The following is a 17,359-nucleotide window of genomic DNA, read 5'->3' on the forward strand; positions in this document are numbered from 1 at the left end:
CCATGCCCCCCCCCTTCACCACCTCCCACCAAATGTAAACAGAATTTTTGTAAAATATTAAACAGTTCTTCTGCTCGGTTAATGTCGGCGTGTTACTTATGTTAAAACGGTTAATTAAACTGCATAAGCACCTATTAAAAAACTATACAAGTTCTATAATTGAATATTACCCTCTAATTGCGTCTGAACAGCTATTAAAAAAATATCACGAAAAATAGAAAAAAAAAACAAATTATAAATATTTAAGATTTTGTTATATAAATTTAACATAAATAAAGCACCTACTTCATGTCCAAATTTCAGTAAAAGAGACATGTAATCGTTCGCAGTTTCAAAGTGTTATGGCAGGAAAAGGGAGAGAGACTTCCTTGTATCGATTTTTGTTTTGATTTTACGAAGGTAGGATTAAAACCCACATGTTCTTAACTATTCTCTACTTTCACCTAACAATTTATTTGTCAGAAAAAGTGATGCACGACATTTATATGCGACTGTCTGGAAGAGCTTAAGCAAAGAAAATGTTTGTGGGAATGTTGATTCTTTTTATGCTTGAGGTAGCCATTACGTCCGACTCTGTAATCAGAGTTTTTTTTCTGTCTGTTTCGATTTACTCAAAACTGCACACACCTCGTCTTCTCATGTATCGTTCTCTTCTTCCTCTTCTACTTCTTGCTCTTTTTCTTCTTTTTTCTTCTCAGTCGTCAGAAGCGTCGTTTTTGTGTTGACTACGTTTTTCCTTCTCCCTTCTTGTTCACAGTCACCCGTTTTTATGCTAAGCTGAACTCTCGTGTGTGCGAGAGAACACGAGATTTTGCGTGATTACTTGGCAATATTAACCGGCCGCCGCCATCTTGCCATTTTTCTTTGGACGTGCCCGCTTTGCAGAGTGCACACCTCGAGCGTTTGTCAGGTAAGCCTGTCTGTTCACAATTTATTACATTTGATTGGATAATTTGGGTATAAAAAGTCACATGATCAGACTTGCTTCCCTAGCGCACTCAGGTATCCATGCTAGTTTTGCTGACTAAGCCACTCAGATATTCCCGCTAGTCTCACTTCTTATCACACTCAGTTGAAAAATACCACATAATTCTAATTAAAAAAATTGGAATCTTATCAGCATTGAGATGACATTGTGAGTTCCATCATTTTCATTCCTGTTTTCTAGAACTCAACTGACGCCATCTTGACTGCTGGCCTTCTCTCATGCAAATCACATTACCCCCCCTCGATCCTAAAAGTTAACCTCATAAACCTACAACCAGGCTAGTTTAACTTCCTAGCCATTAAAATAACCCTGCTAGTCCCACTTCCTCACCCACTCAGATATTCCTGTTAATCTTGCTTCATAACCAACTCAGATATCGCTACTAGTCTCACTTCCTAGCTCACTCATATATCCCTGCTAGTCCCACTTCCTAGCTCACTCAGATACCCCAGCTAGTCTCACTTCCTAGTCAACTCAGAAATCCCTGCTAGCCTCACTTCCTAACTCATTCAGATATCCCTGCTAGTAACGCTTCCCAGCCCATTCAGATATCCCTGCTTTTTCTAAGTCCACACAAATATCCCTGCTATTCGTGTTTCCTAGCCCACGATGCTTGGCTAGGAACAGATAGATACGTGACTCCTCCTCCTTAATATGACAAAACTGAATCACATTTCCAAAATTCTTCATTGTAAAACAAATTTTTAATTACTTCATTTAAGAGCGACAACTTTTTTCAGCGGATACAAGCAAATTTCTTTTTTAAATTTCTCATTTAAAAACGACGACTTTTTTCATACAAGTTAACTGAATTGCATAGAAAGTTCTTTTAACAGCAACGACTTTTTTCTTCAAATACAACCAAATTTAAAATATGACCGAATTTCAGCATCACACACTCGAATTGCCATTGTAAGTTCTATAGAATATTTAATTTCCAAATTTTGACTTGCATGTGCAAATAACAAATTCTCTATAGTCCGACAAATAATCACAAGTCCGAGCTTCAAATGCATATTTCACTTCTTAAGAGCATCAATTTTTCCAAAGTCCAGCTTTTGATTACGTATATAAAATCCACAGCATGACAAATTTTCACTTTGACTTTTAAATGTGCATTTTTTTTATGATTACATTTTCACCCCAAACAAGGCACATTGCCACTTTGGTGTAGGGGGCTACTATCAGGGGAAACAACTACTGGGGTACTATGTAGGGATTTGGGCAGCAAGATGTTGGTTCACGTTGCACTTGAACTTCTGCATGTCAGTACAGTTGGGGAAGCAGTGACCTGGAATGGAATTCCAAAGTCTCGCGGTTCTGGGGAAGAAACTTCCGGAGTAGAAAGATCTTTTACATCTAGGAATCTCTACAGTGTGGGGGTGGGATTTTGCAGCTTGTTAGGTCTGTCGAGGGTGTTCACGTCGTGAGGGCACAACTGCTTGCAGTTCATCAGAGCATTCACCATTAAAATACTTGTAGAACAGGCAGAGGGATGCAACGTTTCGTCGATGGGACAGAGGCTGAAGCTTAGATGTCAGTTTAGGGCCTATCAGATTTGCGCCTCTCTTTTGAACCCTGTCAAGGAGCGAGAGATTAGTAGCCGATGCACCAGCCCAAATATGACAGCAATACTCCATACATGGGCGAATGGTTGCCTTATAGAGGTACAGGATACTTTCGGGTGTTAGGAGTTTTCTAGCACGGTAGAGAAAGAGCCCACCTTCCTTGCAGCGGCCCTGGCAATACCCTCGATGTAATTGTTTCAACTCATGTTTCCTGTGATTTAACATTGAACCAAATAATCTACTTGTCTGAAAAAGTGATGGACGACATTTATCTGTAAAGAAAATGTTTATGGCAATGTTGATCTTTTTATGCTTGAGGTAGCCATTACGTTCGACTCATTCGATTGGATAACTTGGGTATAATAAGTCACATGATCGGACTGAAGGTGTGGTTAATCATTCCGAAGTTGTGATTAGTGGAAATTAAATGTTTTCTAACATAACCAGACCAATGAGATTATACTTTTTGTGTTACCTACGGCACAAGTCGCAACAATCCCTTGTGGCAGACCTAAAATAACTGATGCTCTACAGTGGACAAAATACGACATAATTCTAAAAAACTGGAATCTTATCTGCATTGTAAGTTCTATAGAATATTTAATTTTCAAATTTTGACTTGCATGTGCAAATAAAAATATCTCTATAGTCCGACAAATAATCACAAGTCCGAGCTTTTAATGCATATTTCACTTCTCAATAGCATCAATTTTTTTCCAAAGTCCAACTTTTGAATACGTATATAAAATCCACAGCATAACAAATTTTCACTTTGACTTTTAAATTTGTATTTAACATTCAACAGAATATTTTAAAATACGTTTGTTATATTATGACTAAAATAATCCAACGAATTTGCACTTTGACTTTAAAATTTGTATTTAACATTCAACCAAATATTTTGATGACAATAAAAAATTATAACGTATTTTTTCTTTGGATTTTAAATATGACTTTTAACATTCAACCGAATATTTTTTTAAATACGTTTGTTGTATGATGACAACAAAAAAATCCAACAAATTTTTACTTTGACTTTTAAATTTGCATTTAACATTCAACTAAATAATTTTCTAAATACGTTTGTTGTATGATGACAATAAAAATATCCAACAAATTTTCATTTTGAATTTTAAATGGGCATTTAACATTCAACCTAATAATTTTTAAATACGTTTGTTGTATAATGACAATAAAAAATCCAACGATTTTTCACTTTGAATTTTAAATTGTGTATTAATTTGTTAGATGAAAGTACAGAAAAGTTAACATGAAGACTCTAATTCCCAACAATGTAACAACCGCATCCTTTGTTTATTAATTTCTTAGATGAAAGTACAGAATAGTTAACAACATGTAGACTCTAATCTCCCAACAACGTAACAAACGTTTTGTTTATAAAAATGATTGTAAAAAGCTGCAACCAATATGCTCCTCTTATACCACTATCAGCCGGTCACTGAGGTGTATATCCGACAGACGGTTTATATTAAATGTCTTAAAGTTGTATCGGGGAGACGTAAAGATGGGCCAGTCATTAGGGTGTTTGTATCAAGAAAATCATACCTGATATATTGAATGTGCTGTATGGCTCCTTCTCCCAGGAAACGTCTTGACCTCTTCACCCTTGGTGACGTTCTGACTGGAATTTTCATTCATTTTCCGGGCTGCTTCATTGTTTCAATGAAGGCATTTATGAAGGAATTCATGGCAGACACAAGAAACGATACGCAACACAATTGTAATATATATAAAGCATAACTATTTATTTTAAAAAATATATTTTACAAAAACTTTACAATAAAAAACTGGACAATATGTTTTGCAAAGCTAACTAACCTAACTAGTATTGAAGGAGGGGGCGCTCTACTCCATTTATGGAGGGACAGAATATGCGTCTTACTTCATGGTGGTCGTGCAGGAAAGAGACAGAAAGATAACAAGGGATTATGGGAAGGGATTTCTTTGTATCTATATACATATCAATATCTCTCTCTCTCTATATATATATATATCAATATATATATATATATATATATATATATATATATATATATACACGTATATCAATATATATATATATCAATATAAATATATATGTATATCAATATATATCAATGTTTCTTATGTTTTCACAATGATAAATATCATATAAAATTCTAGGTGTAACTCTTTATAAAGTATATGTTAAAACACCTGTATCGACTCTTTCTGTGTCAAATTATAAAACATGCGATTATTTTCTTCTGTGTATCATATAAAGATTTGAGTAAACAAGATTTGATAAAAAAAACAATATATAAACGATGATACTAAAATATTGAAATTCATTTATTTCTTTTATTTACAGATGTTCCTGTTTGATGATTGTTATAGAAAATTATTGATATGAACGACAACACATATATGTATGCGAATATGTATATATATATATCATTATATATTATTACATTTTTATGGATCAGTATGTTTTACTATATAAAATTATTGATATAAAAGACAACACATATATGTATGCGAATACTACTATTAAAAATAATTATTGGAAATATTGTAGAAAATCACAAACACCTTGAAGATAATATTCACATATGCGGTATATGTGCTTAATGTTCAAACGAATGAAAAGGTATAAACAAGATAATCACAAATCACAGAAAAGTATGCGGCTTTTTGAAAGACAATATTGTACAATATTCGATTCCATTAAATAGCTAGGTAAAAAAAATATTGTATTATTGTGAAGGAGAAACTTTTCGAAAAAAGCCACATTCTTGTGAAGTGTGTGGATATCCTTGTTCTACAAAATCACATTTAGTGACACATATGAGAACTCACACTGGGGAAAAGCCACATTCTTGTGAAGTGTGTGGATATTCTTGTTCTGTAAAATCGGCATTAGTGAGACATATGAGAACTCACACTGGCGAAAAACCACATTCTTGTGAAGTGTGTGGATATTCTTGCTTTCAAAAATCAGATTTAGTGACACATATGAGAACGCACACTGGGGAAAAGCCACATTCTTCTGAAGTGTGTGGCTATGCTTGTTCTGGAAAATCATATTTATTGGCACATATGAGAACTCACACTGGGAAAAAAGCACATTCTTGTGAAGTGTGTAGCTATTCTTGTTCTAGAAAATCAGATTTAGTGACACATATGAGAACTCACACTGGAGAAAAACCACATTCTTGTGAAGTGTGTCGATATTCTTGTTCTCAAAAATCACATTTAGTGACACATATGAGAACTCACACTGGAGTAAAACCACATTCTTGTGAAGTGTGTGGCTATGCTTTTTCTATAAAATCATATTTAGTGACACATATGAGAACTCATACTGGGGAAAAGCCACATTCTTGTGAAGTGTGTGGGTATTCTTGTTCTCAAAAATATTCATTAGTGAGACATATGAGAACTCACACTGGCGAAAAACCACGTTCCAAGTGCGTTGATATTATTGTTCTATAAAATCATCATTAGTGACATATATGAGAACTCACACTGGGGAAAACCACATTCTTGTGAAGTGTGTGGATATTCTTGTTCTGTAAAATATTCTTTAATAAGACATATGAGACCTCACACTGGGGAAAAACCATATTCTTTTGAAGTGATAGGATATTCTTTTTCTTGAACATCGTCCTGAATGATACATATGAGAACTCACACTGGAAAAAATCCACATTCTTGTGAAGTGTTTGGGTATTCTTGTTCTAAAAAATATTATTTAGTAAAACATATGAGAACTCACACTCTTATGAAGTGTGAGAATACTCTTTTTCTATAAAATTAGCATTAGTGACACATATACGAACTCACACGGGAAAAAAGCCACATTCTTGTGAAGTGTGTGGATATTCTTGTTCTGTAAAATATTCTTTAGTGAGACATGAAAACTTACACTGGAGAAAACAAAAGAGAAAAGCCACATTTTTGTGAAGTGTGTGGATATTCTTGTTCTAGAAAATCATATTTAGTGACATATATGAGAACTCACACTGTGGAAAAGCCACATTCTTGTGAAGTGTGTGGATATGCTTGGTCTATAAAATCATATTTAGTGGCATATATGAGAACTCACACTGACGAAACACACCATTCTTGTAAAGTGTGTGGGTATTCTTGTCCTCAAAAATATTCTTTAATGAAACATGAGAACTCACACTGGTCAAAAACCACATTGTTGTGAAGTGTGTGCATATTCTTGCTTTAAAAAATCAATGTTATTTAGGCATATGAGAACTCACACTACAGGACCGTAAAAATAATCTAAAAATGACATGACCTCTGAGAGAAATAAACATTATACCGGTTGTGATAGGAGCAACTGGCTTAATAAAAAATAATCTTCAGAAATACTTAGAATCAATCCCTAGAAGACCAAGCTATAACGAAATGCAAATAGCAGCCATAAAGGGAACAGCATCTATTCTTACAAGAGCCCTCGGATATAAATTTAAATCAGCAGAGAATCAAGTGTTAGCTCGAGGGGGGAGTCCCTTGATCTCTTTAAATTTACTGAAGTAAAATCAAAAAAGAGAAAATCCACATTCTTTTGAAGTGTGTGTGGATATTTTTGTTCTAAAAAATCAGCATTAGTAACAAATATGAGAACTCACTGGAGAAAAAGCTACATTCTACTGATGTTTGTGAATAGTCTTGTCCTGAAATATGCAAGTTAGTGAAACATATGAGAACTTACACTTGTGAAGTATGTCATTTGAAGTGTATGACTATTTTAGTTCTGCAAAATTCATATTTAGTGACACATATGAACATTTGCTCCTGTGAAACCTGACATAGTTATATGGAATAAGTCAGAGAGAGTTGCAACCTTGATTGAAGTGAGTGTTCCTTATGATAGCGGTCTTAACAGAGCTGAAAGAGAGAAACAGACCAAATACCAAGGTCTCATGTATGATATGAAAAGAAACTGGAACCTAAAGGGGATATCGATCATACCAGTTATCATAGGTGCCACAGGACTTATGAAGAAGAACCTGAAGTCCTACCTAACTAATATTCCTGGTGAACCAAGTGCAAAATAGATTCAGACAATTGCACTTAAGGGAACAGCGAGGATACTAAAAAGAGCTCTAGGTTGGTTTCAATAAAAAAGCGGGGCAATGTTGGCAGCGTGTTTGGCTACCCCATACCCAGCATTACAATCTTCAAAGGAAGAAAAAAAGGGATATAATTGACCAAACATTTAGGACACGATTGTCTTACTAAGAAGACAGAATCAGCAAATATTTCTGCTACAAGAATTTCTCCAAAATGGCAAAAATATATCATAAACTTTCATTGCATGCATCTTAAAGAGTGGGCCAACAGATACCAGAAAGGACAGTTTGAAGTAAGTCTATTGTGTTACTATTCTTGCTCGTACCATTAGTCGTTCTAGTCCTCCCACCCCACCCTGCCATGGCTGGGAGGTGATTTGTCACACACGAAGGCATTAACAAGTAAATGAGAACTACAGTTCACTTCCTATTCCCTCGACCTCTTTTGCTCCGGACAGCCATGCGATGAGCACATATTTTCTGCTTCGCTGTAAACGACGGGGGAACCACCCATCACTGCCAACACTAGTTAGGATTATCTATGTAGTTCACTGTAATAATTTTAAAAGTTTACGTAATAATTGCTCCTGATCCTTTTTGTAAAATATAGTAATATATTTGTGTATAGAAATAAAAAAAAGTAAGTATTTCTCATACATATTAAAATTATGTCTTGTCGTGTTATGTCTGCCTTAAATGTTGAGATGGTGCGACAGCATCAAGACTCCTATCATATTGACATCATGTTACAAGCTACCGTTTCCAGGAAATTTAATATAAGTGTAGTTCATTCATGCTATGGACCGATAGTGTCACTATGACCATACAATCTTTACAGCTATGTACCTACGATGCTATAAAACCTGACATGGTGATATATATATATATATATATATATATATATATATATATATATATATATATATATATATATATATACATACACACATATCGGTATGTTTTTCAGGTCAAAAACGGGGAGTGAGCATACCTGATGGGTTCTAGAATTTTAGTGTGGCTTTCAATTTTTTTTTTGTAGATTCACCTAGTTTATTTGTCAGTTACATATTTTGAAATGACTCGTAAACTACACAAGTCTATCATCTCCAGCAAAGTTCGGACGTCTGATAGATTTTTCAGATCGAGTTCTTCAACGACTGTTTTTTGTTAAGTTTGTGATTAGCTGATGATTTCCTTAGCGAAGATTTGTCGGATGTAATAAAATTACATTTTGTTATATGCACATTTGTTGCCATTCAATGTGAAATCTTTTTTGCAAATTTGTTGGAATATTGCATGGAGTTTTTGATCGTGGTTCTTCTGCTCTGATCCAAAACAAAGGATTATTTTAAAATATTTCGAGATAAGGCTTTATTTTTTGCGTATTCATTTTTTTCTTACTTTTGTCTGAAAATGGGAGACCAGAAAAGATCACAAAAAATAAATTTCAAAGATTATAAATTCCAACATTGATCGCCTTTCTGGGATAATGGCGCAATGGATAAAGGCAGTTAATTTCTACGATTCCAAGTCAGCTTCGCCTGAAGATATCGGTTTCAGTCATAGTCAAGAAAGCCAGAGGATTAATGAGCAAACAACAGCTATGGAAAGTAGGAATTACTGTGGATTCATTTAGAGAACTTCCGGTTGCGTTTCATCACCTGAAAGAGGATGAGTTGACCGAAACAACAACTATGCACATGAAAAGAAAAGTGTGTAAAAAATTAATGAAATTTCATGTGAAATGATTAAAAAAAATATAATTTTCTTCGTTTCAATCTATTTTTTTCATTTGATTTCACTGTTTTGTATAATTCCTTTCCCTTATTTGACTTATGTAAAATAATCAGTTTATGTAAAAAATATTTTGTTTATGTAAAATAATCAGTTTATGTAAAAAATATTTTGTAAACATGTTGTAAACACTGTTTTTTAATAAAAAATAATATTTCTATTATGTTTTAAACCACTTTGATAGTTTATTTTGGAAGTATATTACATAAAATAAATAAACAACCCACTTTAAAAAGAGAAATTACGAGGTTTTATATTTTATTCGCAGTTTCCTGTTGGGGGTGTCAAAAATTCCTCCAAATTTCTGATATATGTAGAGATGCTTATAGGATTTTCATCATTACTATATATATATATATATATATATATATATATATACATATATATACATATATATATATATATATATATACATATATATATATACATATATATACATATATATATACATATATATATACATAAATATATACATATATATATACACATATATACATATATATACACATATATACATATATATACACATATTTATACATATATATACACATATATATATACATATATATACATATATATATACATATATATATACATATATATATACATATATATATACATATATATACATATATATATACATATATATACACATATATATACACATATATATACATATACATATATATATATACATATATATATGCACACATATATATATGCATACATACATATACATATATATATACACATATATATATACATATATATACATATATGTGTATATATATATATATCAGTATGTTTTTCAGGTCAAAGGGGACGAGTGAGCATACCTGAAGGGTTCTAGAATTTCAGTGTGACTTTCAATTTTTGTTGTAAATTCACGTAGTTCATTTGTCAGAGTTACATATTTTGAAATGACCTGTAAACCACACAAGTCGATCATAACCAGCAAGGTTCTGATTTCTGATAGATTTTTCAGGTCGAGTAATCCAACGATTGGTTTTTGTTAAGTTTGTGATTAGCTGATGATTTCATTAGCGAATATTTGTCGGATGAAATCGAATGACATTTTGTTATATGCACATTTGTTGCCATTCAATGTGAGATCTTTTTCGTAAATTTGTTGGAATATTGCATGGAGTTTTTCTGCTCTGATCATAAACAAAGAATTATTCTATATTTCGAGATAAGAATTTATATTTTGCGTAATTATTTTTTGCGAATTTTTTGTCTGAAAATGGGAGACTAGAAAAGATCACAAAAATTAAATTTAAAAGATTATAAATTCCAAGTTCTATAATTTCAGTGTGACTTTCAATTTTTTTTGTTAATTCACCTAATTCATTTGTAGAGTTGCATAGTTTGAAATGACTCATGCACCAGACAAGTCAATCATCCCCAGTAAGGTTCCTTAGAAGGCCAGAGGAATAGTAGGCCGAAACATTGTAAAAAATCAACTATGGAAAGCAGGAATTACTGTGGATAGAGTTACAAAATTCATAATTCATATCCGGTCGCGCTTAATCACCTGAAAAAGGCCAGAGGATTATTCGGTCGAAACAAACCCTATGCACATGATAACAAAAGTCTTTAAAAAATAAATTATCAAACTTCATCGGAAATGATTCAAAAATATAATTTTTTTCTTCGTTTAAATCTTTTTTTTTCATTTGACTGACTTCACTGTTTTGTAGAATTCCTTCCTCTTATTTGAGTTGTTTATATAAAATATTCAGTTTATATAAAATATTCAGTTTATGTAAAAAAAAAATCAGTTTAAGTGAAATGTTTAGATTTGAAATTTTTTATATGAAAATTATTTGAATTATTTTGACTGCTGTTTGAAATGTTGTCAATGCCCTCAAAATAGTGTGAGGGGAGGAGGAAAAATAGAACATAATACATTCTCATTTAAGGGGCAGGTAACTCATTTGGGAGTTATGTCCCCTTTGGTTGCAACATTACATTATTCTTATCTTGGATGTTTACATTAGTTCGACTAATCCAAATAATTATGAAATGTTCAGTCTTAAAAAATAAACCTTTTTTATCTCCATATATTTTATTTATTAATGAATTGGACACACATAAGAGAATTTTTCTTAATAAATCGTAACAAGACATTGACAAATGTAATCTAAACCTGATAGGAAAAAAGGCAAAGATTGGAGATTAGGTGGCAAAATACTCTTGATTTCTATATCACATAAAAGGAACGAAACTCTGTTATCACAGTTATGTTACTTTGCCAAGAATATATAAATAATGACATCGGTATTTCGGAAGTTTACAATTTTAAATAAGCAGAACTTCTTTTTCAAAATTAGACATGAAAACAAATTTTATTTCAAAAAAAGAATAAATACTTTATTTATTTCAAACAATATATATACAAAACTATTTTTTAATTTTAAAATATTTTAAAAGGAAATTTTATTTATTTATTTTAAACAATATATATTATTTATTTTGTTGTTACTTAGAAAATAAATTGTTTTATCATGAACACAAAAATTGAATTCGAAGTTGGTTGAATTTTAAAACAACTGAGCACAAAAATTGCTTTTTCGGTTATTTGTAAAGAAGCCCGTGATGTTTTGGGGGTGTCACCAAAATGGAACGGAAATATTAATTTTGTTCTGGTGCAATAATATACGTTTCTAATAGAACACGCGACAAAGAAATCGAGCGGAAATGAAAAAATGAATGACAATCAATATTTAAATTTATTCACAAAATAACGTTTTAAATTAAAACAAAAGCAAATTTTAAACAACGAATTATGTACACAGGAAATTGCATTTTCTTATATTTAAAACGATTGGCTGAAATTTTGAGACTCCTTATAATCGTGTTTACAAAATTTTAGTTTGTTACGTTTTGGACGAACGGTAAATTACTTGTTTTTTGAGGGCTAATTGAGTTATTTTTACACAAACAAGGTGTTTTTTTTTATTATTTAATTCAATATCTTAGGACTTTAGTAAGTATCTTTGAAATACGCCCAGAAAACTAATATTTATATTTTAAAGGATTTTTACAATGAATGTATTTAACTTCCAAATATTTTTCATAACTTTTTTTCACGGGTACAGATATTTTTTTTCCTTTAGGAAATTAAATTTAGTCTCTAATCTTGCAAATGCAATAAAAAAGTAGTCCGAAACCTACAAAAGATTATGATAAATCGTCTTTCAAAACTATTTTTGCCCGCCCATTTTTTGCCCGTACCTAGTGTGTTTCATCGTTAGTTACAATTGTTGCAAGACTATTCTGAAAATTCAAACATTATGTCGTTTGAAAATTTTCACAAGAACAGCCTTTCGTCAGACATATATATATATATATATATATATATATATATATATATATATATATATATATATATATATATATATATATAGAGAGAGAGAGAGAGAGAGAGAGAGAGAGAGATAAGTGAATGTGTCTGTGTACATTTCCCTACGCAATAACTCTGTAAATTTTAAGCCTACATATTCGAAATTTGATATACAGGGTACTGAGATTTGGAAAAATCAATGTGATTTGTTTTCGGACAGAAATTTGGCGATTAAGGGGTCAAAGTTTAACGATTTGACCTTTGAGAACTCTACCAAACTCTTCCTACAATTTTGGGTCTAAAGACGTGAAATTTTAGATATAGATTCCTCGGACATAGATCTAACTTAATAACTTTATGTGAGCCCTAAACAATAAATTTTAGGGGGTCAAACTTAAAAAAAATTGACCTTTTTCTTTTTTTGCTCAGCATACACCTCAAAACACCCGGGCAACGCCGGGCACCGATGCTAGTTGAATAAAAAAAAAACACTTTAACATTGAACAGTATGAGGTCCATTTTCCTTATGTGGAAAAAACATGGTAAAATATTTTACCTGCATCTCATCCTTCATAAAGGTCACATATATTTGTTTTTATACATTGTCGGTCGGGCAGCCATTTTTTATTTATTTATTTTTTGGTGACATCCCCAAAACATCACGGACCGCAAATACCCTTTTTCGGTATTTAATCGTTTTAATCGTTTTAATGTTCTGTCTACATTTCTTATGTCGCTAGACAACTGTGTTTGATTTTGAATATTTCATCCAGTATTTATAAAATCAGCAGCCATGACCAACTAGAAATTTTACGTAAAAAAAAATATTGCTGAATGTTTACAATCGAACCAAGTATAGTTTTTCCTCTAAAAAACTTCTAACTCTATTTTTTGCCTTTATTTCTGAAAAGCCATTAAAGGGAATTAAAAAAAAACTTAATTTAATATTTTGATATATAAATGTAACGTAAAATGATTTTATTTTTTATTTTGGAAGATGGGATTTGAGCCCACCTGTTGTTAAGTATTCTGTACTTTTACCCAGTAATTTACTAAAGAAAAGATATTATTAAAATATCGTTTGTCATAACAAATATTGCAAAATATTTCACTGTGACATTTATTTGGTGGCTTTCTGTGAGCATTTTGTTTAGATTTTTGATTTTTGAGCGATTACCTGGACTTCCACATAACTGTCACATGTCCGGCATTTTTTCTTGTTCTAACGTAAGACTCGGGAGTATTTTTTTTCGAAATACATAAATACTTCAAAATTTATTCAAACACATAAACTTATCCAGGTAGATAGAAGAGTTTCTTATTTTGTATTTGGTAATTGAAGTGATTCTAGAGAGAGGGAGAAAAACACAAGACGAAAGGAAGCTTTATTCAACTAACAAAACATTACATTAGCAGAGGTAACATCGTTCGTCTATCGAAAAAGTCATTCTGTAGAATATTAAGAAAAGAGGCGCAACTCCGTTATGACAAGCAGAAGGACAGCGCAGAAGAGTTCCTTATTTCACCACATTCTCCGCCGCCCAGAAATGTCCAGGTCCTCTAGTTTCCAAAAGACCGAGTAGCTTCAGGTGTAACAGCTCAAACTAGAAATAAAGGAGAAAAGAGTCAAAGTAATTAATTCTCTGTTAAATACTGACGTATTCGATGGACTCTAGAAGAGCGTCGAAGGTTGTCTCCTGCTCTATTGAAAGGCTCCTCAGGTTATCATTCAGAAGCCTCGGTACAGGAGAGGCATGTGCAAGTTTCTAAGTTAGGATCCGTGACGTCTTCCATTGCCTGGTTTTTAGGGTCCTCTAGCAGAAGGAGCGTTAGCTGTTTCCTCCATCGGGGCTATAGGAGAGTCAGACTGGGTAGGGGCTTCCGTCGAATCCAGTTCTAGATGTAGTAGCGTACTGTTGTCTTTCTCACCAAGTGAAGCAATATGGCGAAGAGACACTGTCGTCTTCTCCCGTTATTCAACCGCACATTAGCATAGTTAGGGTTTACATTAAGAATATCAACAGTTTCTACTAGTGGCTCATATTTACTGCCGCGTGCATATAGCTTCAGGAGAGCAGTTTTGGACTTAGTTAACCAAGTTGGTATGGATCCTCTAGAAGAAGATATTCTTTGGAAGGTAAACATCCGTTCATGGGGTGAACAATTGGAGGCAGTGGAAAGCAAATAACGTATACAGTGGAGAGCTACGTCAAGGACTTTCTTCCAGCTAACAATAGGGAGATTACTAGACTGTGGCGCCAGGTTGACTGTCTGCCAAATAATGGCATTGTATCTCACTGCTTGTCCGTTGCTTTGCGGATAAACGCAATACTTCTACTAATAGCAATGCATCGAGAGTGTAAGAATTCTTTCAGCTCCTACAACAGGAAAGCAGTTCCTCGATCAGAGTGCACGAAAGAAGGGTTTCCGAAAATGGAAAACAGGTTGGATAGGTGGTTCTTTACTGTAGCAGCAATGAGGTCCGCACAAATGTAGGCAAAGGGAAAGCGGGAGTATTCGCCAACCACAGTTTGTATGTACTTGTTACGCGTGTTGGAGGGTAGGGGTCCCTTGAAGCCCATAATTAATCTCTCAAATGGCTCGCTTGCTTTTATGAGCGTTTGTGGAAACGTCTTCACAAATCTTGGTTTTATCTCAGAACAAACTTGACAAGATTTAGTTATAGCTTTTATGTCTTTTACCGAATAAGGCATGTTTTTACTCCTGCCAAAATGCAGCATTCGAGTTACTCCTGGGTCGCATCAATTTTTGTGTAGCTCAAACAATTTTTCAGTAGTAGCAAAGCAGAATCGAGACATCCGCTGCTGCAGCATTATGCTTTCCAGGCCTATACACGATGTCTTAGCAGAAGCAGGCGTGTTCTAATATCCACCTAGTAATTTTTTCGTTTTTTATTTTCCTTTTACTTTTAGGATTGAACATGAAGAGAGCGATTTTTTGATCCGTGATTACCTTAAAATGTTTTCCTAGTAGCAAGTGTCGCCATTTTCTAATAGCTTCTACGATTGCATAAGTTTCCTTTTCCACGGCAGAATTTTTTTTTTCGGCTGAGGTTAGAGTTCTAGAAAAGAAAGCCACGGGCCGACTGTTTTGAGGTAGGGAGACGGCAATCGCATGTTCGGAAGCATCTGTTTTAATTTCAAGCAGTGAATCAGATTCTATACTGGTCAGAGATGATTTAGCGATCTCCTTCTTTAGGAGAACGAAAGGCGTCAACCTTTTTTTTCTGTGAGTGTGAAACTACTGACTCTAGTTAAGGGGTATAACTTTTCAGAAAAATTTGATATCCACTTAGAATAGTGCGAGAACATCCCCATTGCTCGCCGGTGTGCAGAGAGTTTTTCGGTATCAGTAGGTCAGTCAACCCTTTGAGCCTGTCAGGGTCAGGTTTTACCGAGCCCTTGCTTATGGTATACCCAAGTAAGTCCACAGAGTTAAGAGAATAATGGCATTTATATTTATTCAGGGTTAAACCATATTTAGCAACACTTTCCATAAAACCTTTCAGGTGTCTATCATGTTTTTCTTGATTATGTCCACAAATAGTGGCGTTGTCTATATAAGCATAAGTGTTTGTAGTTTTTCTTGCTTTATGATATCGTCTATAACTCGCTGGAAGCTCGCTACTCCATTTATCACCCCAAAAGGAATTCGGCAGATTTGGTACAGAGACCCAGCCGCTTCAAAGGCTGTGTATTTATGCTCATCTGCTTTGATGGCAACCTGATGATAGGCGCTGGTCAAATCGAGCGTGCTAAATATTTGATAGCCGGCTATTTCGTTCACTATATCTTCTATCTGCGGGAAGGGGTAAGCGTCCAGTAGCGTGAAACGGTTTATCGTCTGAGAGTAATCCACGATGAGCCTTTTCTTGTGGTTTGGGGGCGATATCACCAGTGTCTGGACCCTCCATGGTTATTGAGAAGGTTCTACACTTTTTTCTTTCAGCATACGCGATATTTCTGACTGAATAAATTGCATGTCAGGAAGGTTATGTCTCCTGGATTTTTCAACTATTGGATGACAGTCGGAAGTTAAATTAGTAAACAGAGATGGATACGGAATATTACGTATAGCGTCCAGTCCGCACACAGTAAGGGGGGAGTGAACCTCCGAAGGGTATTGTAACGGATGAATGTTGTCGTAGAAAAGCGTGCCCTAGAATAGCATCACAACACAGGTTCGACATAACAGATAGCTTCACATCTTTGTACTTTCTATTATTTACATAGAAGGATACTATACAATGTTCTAGGGTAATGGACGAATGGGAACTGCTGGCCATGAAAATTATTTCCGTAGTAGGCGAGACAGACCAAGTTCTCCAAACTTATCAGGGTGAATAAAATTTTCAGACCGACCAGTATCGACGAGTATATCTATAGGTTTATCCCTGAATGTCGAGCGAGATAGGCTCTCAGAGAAATTATTAGCAAGGATGGACGTACCGGCATTGATAGCAGCAGCAGTCATAGTTATAATAGCCATAAGCAACTTAGAAACACGTTCCCTTTTCTTGCATGTAGCATTCTGTGCCAGGCAATTACTTCGGTTATGTCTGTTATTACCGCAA

General features: G+C 33.8%; 1 protein-coding gene across 1 annotated transcript in view; it reads right to left on the bottom strand.

The window, feature by feature from the left end:
* Window positions 1–17,076: 17,076 nt before the first annotated feature.
* The window catches only part of LOC145270263 (uncharacterized), a 933-nt gene continuing 650 nt past the window's right edge, over window positions 17,077–17,359 (bottom strand). The window contains exon 1 of the mRNA XM_080125907.1: window positions 17,077–17,359. This exon is cut by the window's right edge and continues 650 nt beyond it. Coding sequence (XP_079982033.1) covers window positions 17,077–17,359 — 283 coding nt within the window.

This window comes from Euprymna scolopes, chromosome 46, assembly GCF_053919585.1.
Source record: "Euprymna scolopes isolate OS-2025 chromosome 46, ASM5391958v1, whole genome shotgun sequence".
Lineage (NCBI taxonomy): Eukaryota > Metazoa > Mollusca > Cephalopoda > Sepiida > Sepiolidae > Euprymna > Euprymna scolopes.